Here is an 11,497-nt window from a genome sequence, read left to right as displayed (position 1 = left end):
GGGGCCGCCCACACTGTGCCCTTGCCCCGCCTTCATTGGTGCGCTAAGATTTACTGGTGGGAAGGAGGAGCTTGTAGTGGCAGAGATTCTTCATTCCTCCCCCGACTTGGTCAAAAGGTTGGTACCGGCCAACATGGCGGCGCACATGTTCAAACGAGGGTTCATCTGCAGCTGGGCTGGGATGAAAGGCTGGACTGCGGCAGGTGGGTGGAAGTGATATATTATGGTGGTCTCCTAGTCTCACGAACGCCAGTCAGGGTGACTTCTGCTAGTTGGATTACCCTTGATCAGGAATGGCCGTCTGAGCAATGGAATGCGATTTATTCTTTAAGCTCATCATCAGACGTCACCAGATTTCAGACATTCAAAATAATCAACCATTGGTATCTAACTTTGGCAAGATTATCCTCCGTTTCTAAAGCTACTTCACCGTACTGGTGGAATAAGTGTTGCCTCAGAGGTACCTTTGCCCACTGTTGGTGGGAATGTCCTTCCATTATCAATTTTTGGAACATAATTCTTCACTATATCGAGCTTATCACCTCCTATTGGATACCTCTCAATCCTTCTCCGATATTTTTGAATTTATGGGACACTCTTGACATCCCTAAAGCACGTCAGGATCTGATTACCAGCCTGCTAGTTGCTGCTGAAGCATCTATTGCCTCATTTTGGAAAGCGTCAACTTCCTCCTAACTGACCACATGGTTTGCTAAAGTATAGGATCACTTTGTAATGGCAAAAATTTACTCCAGTTTGCAGAATACCGTCTCATCTAATTTTTATGCTAAATGGTTCCTTTTGTGGAGTATATTAACTCTCAAGAAATCCCTCCCTATAACCCTTTCCGCATGTCTTTAGTTCGAATTCTTATATGTATGTTGATTGTTGACTTTGTTTTCTGGCACAGGGGTGGAAATTTTTGAGTTCAAATTCTGATTCTAAGCTTTTTCTTTCACCCTCCTTGCATTTTTCTATAGGCCTTATCTCTCAGTTTCATTTTCTCATGCAGAAATATATGTTCGACACCTTGAAACAAGGAACCCTTTTGGGAATAATTTTTTGTTTGTTTGTTTTGGGAGGGGGGAGGGGAGAGGGTTGTTTTTTCATGTGATTTCCTGTTTGACATCAGCACTTTTATAAAATGCATTTCTTTATTGCAGTGTATTTATTTACAGCAGTATGTCATCTTGGGTTTTTTTGTTTAGTGCTTGATATATCTTGACACTGTTCTTTCTCTTTTGATTATTGTACAAATTTGAATCATTAATAAACTTTTGAAAAGTTAAAAATAAAAGGAATGACCATGGCACCTCTAGTTGCTGTTCTGTGGCACGCAGCCTTACTGGATCAATCCAAACGTTTATGTAGTGCCTGTTTCCCCACAGTAGTTAACCACATGCTCCCAGAATGTATACAAGTAAAGTGTGGGAGCCAGAGCTTCCACTCGTTCTCATTCTGTAGGCTAGGGCTGCCAGCTCTGGATTGGGAAATACCTGAAGATTTGGTGGGTGGACCCTGGGGAAGGGAGAGACATCAGGGTACAATGCCATAGTGGCCATCCTCCAAAGCAGTCATTTTCAACAGGGGAGCTGGGTCCAATCTGGAGGATGGTAACCCCAGCAGCTGGTGTTCACAGGTATACTCCCTCTCTGTGTGAATGCTGCAAAATAGTAAATAGTTCAGTAGCACCTTTAAGATTACCAAATTTTATTGTAGCATAAGCTTTCGAGAAACACAGCTCTCTTGTCAGATGCTATATTTAGCCTTCATTGCTAGTAGCTGCAGATAGTGCCATGGTTTTATCAAATCTCTCTTTAAAACCATTTAAGCTACAGGCACGGCTTGTGAAAGTGAGTTCCACAAATTATTGAACCAATAAGTAGTTTATTTTGTTTGTCTTTACTCCCCTTACATGTCATAGAATTTTGGGTAGAGAGGAGTTTTATTTTTATACATCGTTTATAGTTTTTTTAAAATAAATTTCTATCATGTCTCTGTTTTATTAAATTGAAAAGCAACACACTTATTAGTCTTTATGTAAAGGCTAAAGATATAGAACAGGGGTGGCCAAACTGTGGCTTGGGAGCCACATGTGACTCTTTTACACATATTGTGTGGCTCTTGGAGCCCCTACCATCCTGCTGGCCAGCTTAGAGAAGGCATTTGTCTCTTTAAATCGTTTCTCCAAACCAAGCCAGGTGGCGGCTTAGATAATGCCTTTAAAGTTGCTTTCTTTCCACCTCTCCCTCCCCCATCTATTTGCCTTCCTTCCTTCTTGTCTTGTGGCTCTCAAACATCTGATGTTCATGCCTTGTGGCTCTCAAAGATCTCATGTTTATTTTATGTGGCTTTTACATTAAGCAAGCTTGGCCATCCCTGATATAAAAGATATGTAAGATTATAGGTATAAATACGAACTCTTGGGATTAAGCAGCCTTGAAAACTCAGTTGAGCCTTTCACAAAGTTGAGATGCCTACCCAGCTGATAGACCTTTCCTGAACTTTACTCTGGCAATGTTCCTTATTACCTTTACTTGTGTATTATCTAATTCTGCATATGTATGCCGTGAAGCAAGACCCATTATATTCAGTGGGACTTAATCTCAAGTGGGGCTTATTCTCAAGAAAGGGAATTTCAGCTTCAAAATTTTAAATAAAAAAATGGTTGTTTTGTTTTTTGGTATTTCTACCACTTTTTGTGCTAATTGCCACATCATTTTTTTTCATATGTTTGGCTAACAGTGAAGCTCTGAGGTTAACAGTTTTTCATATAATTTCCCCATCATCCCTTGAGCCTAATGTAAATAGCAAAACATCCATGCTTTTTGTTTTTGATTCAATATCTGAGTCTTGTCTTAAAGCAGAATAGATATTGAATGATTTAGTTTACTATAATTTTCAGTTATTCAGATTTCTTGTAACTGATGGAGTGGCAGAAAATACATTGTAGAATCTTGAACTTCTGCAAGCAGTATGCAGATCTTAAAGGGCTAGATAGATGGAATTGTAACTTTATCTTCCTAGGACCTATCTCTGCAGAATGATTTGTTCCCTCTGTATAAGGGCCTCTACACTTAACTGTTTAATAAATATGCATTTCTTTCTTGTTAGCAATGTATATATCTTCCATAGGATTCTGCTTTTGGTCATTTCTTCCCAGGACTTGCAGTGCAATCCTGAGTAGAGTTTAATGGCCTTACATAGGTATAACTCTGTAAAAAAGATTGCACTGTTAAATGCAGTACTCAAAGTTGGGTGGGATGCTATCCAGCTGCCTTTTAGGCAGCCCTTATATCATTCTGGGATGGAGCAGGATCACTCCAGTTTTGCCTTACAGTAGTGTTTTTGTCGTAATTTATAGTAGGGGTGGCCAAACTGCAGTTTAGGAGCCACGTGTCTCTTTCATACATATTGTGACTCTCAAAGTCCCCATTGCCTTCCAGCCAACTTGGAGAAGGCATTTCTCTTTTTAAATCACTTCTCCAAACCAAGCCAGCTGGCAGCTTGGAAAATGCATTTAAAGTTAACGTTGCTTTCTTTCCACCTCCCTCTCCCCATCTATTTGCCTGCCTCTCTCTCCCCCACATCTGATGTTCATGTCTTGCATTTCTCAAACATCTGTTGTGTATTCTGTGTGGCTCCTATGTTAAGCAAGTTTGGTCACCCCTGATTTATAGTAACTCTGTTGGTTCATAGTGATTGGTAACTTAATGATTTCAGTGTGTTAAAGTCTAATTCAGATAAGTCATTTCTGCAGCTGGTTAGGCATTTTAGATATTGCTACTCTGATTAAGGAATATCAGACAGACTAACATTTTACTTTTGTTCAGCTAGAGAATAACGTTTATGTACTCTTGAAAATAAAGGAAGGTAAAACCATAATATTCTGTGAATTATGAGCCCAGTGGAAGTTTTATGGAAGTCTAATTTATAGTGGTGGTAGATTCAGGTGGGTAGCTGTGTTGGTTTGAAGCTGCAGAACCACCTTTAACACCAACAAACCTTTATTCAAGGTATAAGCTTTCATGTGCATGCACACTTCTTTAGATACAGTGAGTATTGTATTTGAAGTTGTGCATCACATAAAAGCTTATACTTTGAATAAAGGTTTGTTAGTCTTAAAGGTGGCACTAGACTCAAACTTAGTTATAGTGGTGGTAGTGAGATCCCTCTGAAGCTAAGAACTCCTTTGGAATTCTAAGAGATGATGACATTTAATGTTTCCTGGTATGATGGCAGCTATAGTGGCTTTTTGTTGTACTTGTTAGAGAATGGAATGTATAAAAAGAAAGTTGGCTAATAAAATGTACATTTAGATAAACTGAAACCTGTCTAAATGACCTGTTGATCTTGCCTTTTTTATTAGGCAAAAGAACTATTCTATCAGCCGCTTATGTGGACAGTTCAAAATGGGAACAGAGAGAAAAAGATAAACACAGTCTGGGTAAGGAAATATTTTCTCCATTTTGGACCATAGAATCTTTTAAAAACTATAGGCTATGACCTAAGCTTCTGTTTGTTAGTATCCTATATCAGGATTTCCCAAGCAGGGTCACTAATTTTCTTGTGGTAGGTTATTTGACAAAGGAGTGCAGACAAAAGTAGCACTGGGGCACACAATGAACTTAATGGGCGAAAGATTAAAGACAGGACAGAAAAGGAAATACTCCTTTGCTCAACAAATAATTAAATTGTGGCATTCAGTCCCAGTGGATGTAGTGATAGCTTTAAAAGGGAGTTGGATTTGTATAGGATAGGAGCATTAAAAACGCCTAACCATAGTGAGTAAAGGGAATCTTTGTGACCGGCCATTTCTATCAACTGGGGGGACCCACACAGACTCCTGTGATTTTGGGGGACTCAGGTTTATTTTAAATTATAAACTTTCTGCTCAGATACCAGGTGTTCAAAGGTAGTGAGTATATAGGCTTTGGGTTTGCTGCTGTGAGGTAAATTTTGTGATGCACATGTAGAATACGGAGGTAGAGATGGGCACAAACCGCCTTACAAGCCAAAATCTTGACAGTAATTTGGGCTGGTTCAGAGCTCCAGAATTGATGTCTGGGGAAGGTGCCTTCCCCAAATATTTACTGGACTTTTATCTGGTTCAGCTGTTTGGACCATTTAAACTTAACATCTGAGTGATGCAGGTCCACAGCTGATCTGTTAGGTTTAACTGACTGTGAGGGTGGGGGGGAGGCAAAATGGACCGATATAATGGCTGCCATCCATTTCAGCCTAATGGCTTAATGGGCTTTGAAGCAGGGGAAGTGAAACCAATGGATTAAATGGCTTCCTGGGTGATCCAGACCTGCTGGACCTGCTCAGTTTGGGTGGGGGCTGCATAAAACCCAAACTGGATTTTTAGATTCTTGCCCTTCTTTATATGGAAGGCATTGAGGCAGGAATTATATATTAACAAGATTTATTTATTTACAAGTAGCTTTCAAGGAACAGATCAGAAGCACAGACCTCCAGGTAGACAAAAGAAACCTGAGGCACATCAATTTAGAGAGCAGTTTCAATTTTTTTTAATACTGCTCTGATGCTCCCCTTGGCATTGATAACGTCACCAAGTCACATGGAAAGGAAAGGTCCCCTGTGCAAGCACCAGTCGTTTCAGACTCTGGGGTGACGTTGCTTTCACAACGTTTTCACGGCACACTTTTACGGGGTGGTTTGCCATTGCCTTCCCCAGTCTTTTACACTTTCCCCCCAGCAAGCTGGGTACTCATTTTACCGACCTCGGAAGAATGGAAGGCTGAGCCAACCTTGGGCCCACTACCTGAATCCAGCTTCCACTGGAATCGAACTCAGGTCGTGAGCATAGAGTTCAGATCACAGTACTGCAGATTAAATGTTTTCACAGCAGGAGAGGACAAGAACTCAAGCTTATTCCACAATAAATATTGTAGTCATTTTGGGATCTCTTCAGGTGGCAACCCCTAGCCTCGGAAACATGTAGCCAGGTTAGGACTCTACATTGTAGGGGGGGGTGGTTAATCCTAAATCCATCATTCAGGTTGAAATAGAATAAAACAACATAGAAATCTTTTGTTCAGCTGAAAATCTACAATGTAGAATTTTTAAAAAATAATAGAAAATGTCTTCATATGCAAAAGCAATGCTAACCTGGCAATGCAACTAAAGATGCTTAAAAGGGAGTTCAGAGACCCAGAATAGAATAGCCGTAGAGAGGAACAAGGAGATAAAGAAGTAACACAATTATATAGCTTTGTATAGACTGGAAGCCATCTAACACACAAATCACTAGATAAAAATTTGTTGAGGTCCAGGTCCAGAAGCATCTGAGTATGGCAGGAATGTCCAGTTTCACAGAAGTGAAGATATGGTTGAAAGACTGGCTGTTGGTTAAGGACCAAAAGGTAGGTAGTGGTGTGTGTTTGTGTGTGAGACCACTGGATTTGAGTCCAGGATATAAAATGGGGGTATAAAATGTTTAGAGTAAAAGCTCCCTTCATTAGATATGTATTAGAAACTTGAATTCCAATTCCAAAAACCTTTATTAGCATAACAAGAAACTTGTAATCACTATTTTAAAGTAGACTTTAAGATAAAAAGTAGCAAGATTGAACTAGCAGTTTTTATATTTTAAGAAGACATTTCAAGTGTTTATAAGATAATTAGATAGCCAAGCATGTGCGCCTTTATCAAATGGGACAATTAGATATTGTAAGATTATGTTAAAACCCTATAAACAAGGGAAGTTGATTGAGAGCTTTCTTCTCAGACGGGGCTTCTTGCCTGTGCGCTGCTTATCTTTGGGTTAAGAAACGTCTATAGACTCATATAATTGCTTTCCTTTAGGTATCCATTTGACATGGGTGGGTAGTATAATTTTCTGTTGATTTAGTCAGTGTGAAGAATGCTATAGTTATGTTTTAACAGAAGTTTAAAATGGAAGCAGGGATTCATAAAATTTTAGAATCATAGAGTTGGAAGGGATCTCTAGGGTCATCAAGTCCAACCCCCTGCACAATGCAGGAAACTCACAAACACTTCCCCCTAAATTCACAGGATCTTCATTGCTGTCAGATGGCCATCTAGCCTCTGTTTAAAAACCTCCAAGGGAGGAGAACCCACCACCTCCTGAGAAAGCCTGTTGCACTGAGGAATCGCTCTAACGGTCAGGAAGTTCTTCCTAATGTTGAGCCGGAAACTCTTTTTATTTAATTTCAACCCATTGGTTCTGGTCCTACCTTCCGGGGCCACAGAAAACAATTCCACACCATCCTCTATATGACAGCCCTTCAAGTACTTGAAGATGGTGATCATATCACCTCTCAGCCACCTTCTCTCCAGGCTAAACATCCCCAGCTCCTTCAACCTTTCCTCATAGGACTTGGTCTCCAGACCCCTCACCATCTTCGTCGCCCTCCTGTGGACCCGTTCCAGCTTGTCTATATCCTTCTTAAAATGTGGTGCCAAAAACTGAACACAATACTCCAGATGAGATCTTACCAGAGCAGAGTAAAGCGATACCATCACATCACGTGATCTGGACACTATACTTCTGTTGATATAGCCCAAAATTGCATTTGCCTTTTTTTCCACCGCACCACACTGTTGACTCATGTTCAGCGTATGATCCACTAAGACCCCTAGATCCTTTCCGCGCATACTACTGCTAAGACAAATCTCGCCCATTCTATAACCATGCATTGGATTTTTCCTACCTTAATGCAGAACTTTACATTTATCCCTGTTAAAATTCATTTTATTGGTTTTAGTCCATTTTTCCAGCCTGTCAAGGTCATCCTGTATCCTGTTTCTGTCTTCTGTGTTTGCAACCCCTCCCAATTTAGTATCATCAGCAACTTTAATAAGCATCATTGATAAGGATGTTGAACAAAACAGGTCCCAGGACAGATCCTTGAGGCACTCCACTTGTCACTCCTCTCCAAGAGGATGAGGAACCATTTATAAGCACTCTTTGGGTGTGATCTGTCAACCAGTTACAGATCCGCCTAACGGTAACAGGATCCAAATCACATTTTACCAACTTGTCAACAAGGATAGTATGCAGAACCTTATCAAAAGCCTTACTGAAATCAAGATAAACGATGTCTACAGCATTCCCCTAATCCAGCAAGGTAGTCACTTTCTCAAAAAAAGAAATCAGGTTAGTCTGACATGACTTGTTCTTGAGAAAACCCTGCTGGCTCTTAGTAATCACATCCATTCTTTCTAAATGTTCCAGGACCAACTGTTTGATGATTTGTTCTAAAACTTCTCCAGGTATAGATGTCAAGCTGACGGGTCAGTAGTTACCCGGATTCTCTTTTTTTCCCTTTTTTGAAGATGGGGAAACATTCGCTCGCCTCCAATCTTCCAGCACCTCTCCTGTTCTCCAAGAATTTTCAAAAATAATAGCCAGAGGCACAGAAATTACATCCGTAAGCTCTTTTAGAACCCTTGAATGCAATTCATCTGGCCCTGAGGACTTAGTTTCATTTAAAGAAACTAAGTGTTTATGTACTACCCCTACGCTGGTTGGAACTTCATACCCTCCTTATATATTCTGTTTTTGCCATGTTGAGCTCTGTTCCCCTCAGAAGAGAAGACTGAGGAAAAGTAGGAATTGAGCAGTTCCGCCCTCTCTTCATTACCTGTTACAATTTCACTTCCTTGCCCTCACAATGGGCCTACCATGTCCTTGCTCTTTTTCTTACTCTGAACATAAGAAAAGAACCCTTTTTTGTTGTTTTTAGCAGCTTTGGCCTGCCTAAGCTCATACTGAGCTTTAGCTTTCCTAACTTTTTCTCTACAAGCATTGGTGATTTGTTTATATTCATCCTTGGTTATAAGGCCCTCCTTCCAATTCCTAAAGGAGTCTTTTTTGTTTCTCAAGTCTTTAGAGAGCTGTTTATGGAGCCACTTCGGCTTCTTTAGGCTTTTTCCATTTTTCGTCTCATAGGAATCATCTGTTATTGCGCTTTCAGTATTTCGCTTTTAAGAAACTCCCACCCCTTCTGAACCCCCTACCTCCTAAGTATTTCTGACCAGCATAGTTCTAAGTTTATCAAAGTTTGCCTTTCTTAAGTCCAACCTATAAGTCTGGCGACATATAGCTTTCCCCTTCCCTAAGACTGTGAATTCCAAAATCACATGGTCACTACTGCCCAGGGTGCCCACTATTTCCACTTCTTCAATCAATTCTTCCTTGTTGGTAAGAATCAAATCCAAGATAGCAGATCCCCTTGTTTCCTTTTTCACTTTCTGGTGAGTCCAAGACAAGTCAGGAATCTATTGGACTTTTCATTTTTAGCAGAGTTGTACTTCCAACAGATGTCCAGGTAATTGAAATCTCTCATGATTACTGTATCCCTTCTCTTAGAGAACTTTGCAGTCTGCTGTAGAAGTATCTCATCCAAGTCCTCTGCCTGACTTGGTGGTCTATAGCAGACCCCCACAATAATATCACTGTTGTTTCTTACTCCTTTTATTTTTACCCAGAGACTCTCAACTGAGCTGCCATGCTCCGATTCATATATTTCCTCACAAGTATATACCTCCTTCACATATACTGCTACAACAATACATTGTTATTGTTGGAAGCCGCCCTGAGCCACTCCTGGGAAGGGCGGGATACAAATCCCGAATAAATAAATAAATAAAAAAATCTCCGCCCTTTCTCATTTGCCTGTCCCTTTTAAATAAGTTGTATCCCTGAATCCTAATAATCCAGTTGTGAGTGTCATCCCATCACATTTCAGTAAGGCCTATTATGTCATAGTCTCCTTCCTTTATTAGGACTTCCAGTTCCTCCTGTTTGTTCCCCTTACTCTGTGCATTAGTGTAGAGACATCGGAATCCACGTTTTATGCATCTGTAGGGTTTGGTTTCTGTACAAGCCTGCAAGTTAACATTACCTAGTGTATGTGCCACTCTCTGCAAATATTTAATGTTCTTATACCCAGTTTCTGGCATCATACAAGGCTTTGAATTATTGTCTTGCTCCCCCATACAATTCTCTAGTGTTTGGGTACAATACTGATAATGAATCTGAAACATGATTGAGGTGTAGTTCTGATTGGGAGCTAAATGATCTTATGTAGGAAAGCTAACACGAAACCTAGATGCTTTTAAAGTGCATGCCTATGTCTGAATCAGGCCTGAGAATAATCTAGAACAGCTTTGTGATTGAATAATAATTTAAACCTGGGTCTAGTTCTAGTTTGATATTTTAACTCCTGCACCCACTGGATCAAAATTGTTCTCTGAGCTGGATGAAAAGTGTGGAGCTATCAGTTTGAACCCTAGATGGCGCTGCTGTTTTGTGGGCACTGATAAATTACAGTAAAGGGTTGGGGGGGGGGGGGTTTTCCAGTTTTTACAATAGTCACATGGAGAAGCTTCACAATCACGCATGACAGAGATTATTTCTGTATGGGAGGAAAAAAGCATTGATTATGTCAATGATTCATTGTATTTATTTGTTTGATTTATAGACTGCCCTTTCTTATGCAAGGCTGAGGGCTGTGAACAACATCTCAATAGTTTTTCAGATTTAATTTAAACAGTTAAGAACGCTAACAATTCCAAGTTCTATTCAGATGGCAGTTAAGAACCAATTGTATCCAATCCCCATAGGGGAGAGGAGAAATGGAAGAGGCCAGACTTGATGACAGATTGTTGCTGTCCTCAACCATAGGCCTGGTAGAACATCTCTGGCTTATAAGCCCTCTAGAACTGCACTAGGTCCTGCAGGGCATGGATGACATTAGGCAGAGTTCCACCAGGCCATTGCTAGGGCTGAAAAGACCTTGGCTTTAGTTGAGGGCAGTCAGAGATCTTTCAAGTCAGGGATTGCCAGGACGTTGTTCTTCCCAGAGTGTAATGCTCTTCTGTGGGTATATCAGGAGAGGCAGTCACCAGGGGTGACCAATGGTAGCTTTTCAGATGTTTTTTGCCTACAACTCTCATCAGCCCCAGTCATTGGCCATGCTGGCTGAGGCTGATGGGAGTTGTAGGCAAAAAACATCTGGAGAGCTACCATTGGCCACCCCCTGCCATAGATATGTTGGTTACAGACCATTTAGGGCCTTAAATGTTAGTACCAGAACCTTGAACCTGATCCAGTATTCAATTTGGAGCCAGTGCAGCTGGCAAAACAGTGGCTGAATGTGTGATGCCAGTAGGGTTCCGGTAAGAACCTGAGCTGCTGTATTCTGGACCATTTGTAGTTTCCGGGTCAGTCTCAAGGGGTAGCTCTGCGTAGAGCAATTTACAATAGTCTAACCTGGAGGTGACCCTCATGTAGATTACTGTGGCTAAGTCAGGGCGAGACAGGATGGGGGCTAGTTACCTGACCTGATGCAGCTGAAGGAACATATGTTTGGAAGCTCATACAGATTTTACATATGTGTGTTTGGAAACTCATAAAGATTTTTTCCCACATGGGAAAAATTCACTCTCATTATGGATTAGTTCACCTTAGTCCTGTTTAAACATCCCTTAGTTTGTTGTTGCA

General features: G+C 40.7%; 1 protein-coding gene across 1 annotated transcript in view; it reads left to right on the top strand.

Moving 5' to 3' along the window:
* The first annotated feature begins 41 nt into the window (after positions 1-41).
* Positions 42-11,497, top strand: part of LOC132569578 (small ribosomal subunit protein mS27-like) — a 93,396-nt gene continuing 81,940 nt past the window's right edge. The window contains exons 1-2 of the mRNA XM_060235794.1: positions 42-203; positions 4,370-4,447. Coding sequence (XP_060091777.1) covers positions 134-203; positions 4,370-4,447 — 148 coding nt within the window. The 5' untranslated portion in view covers positions 42-133. The remainder of the gene's footprint in view (positions 204-4,369; positions 4,448-11,497) is intronic.

Source organism: Heteronotia binoei, chromosome 4 (genome assembly GCF_032191835.1).
Source record: "Heteronotia binoei isolate CCM8104 ecotype False Entrance Well chromosome 4, APGP_CSIRO_Hbin_v1, whole genome shotgun sequence".
Classification (NCBI taxonomy): Eukaryota; Metazoa; Chordata; class Lepidosauria; order Squamata; family Gekkonidae; genus Heteronotia; species Heteronotia binoei.
This window is presented reverse-complemented; position numbering and strand designations above follow the sequence as displayed.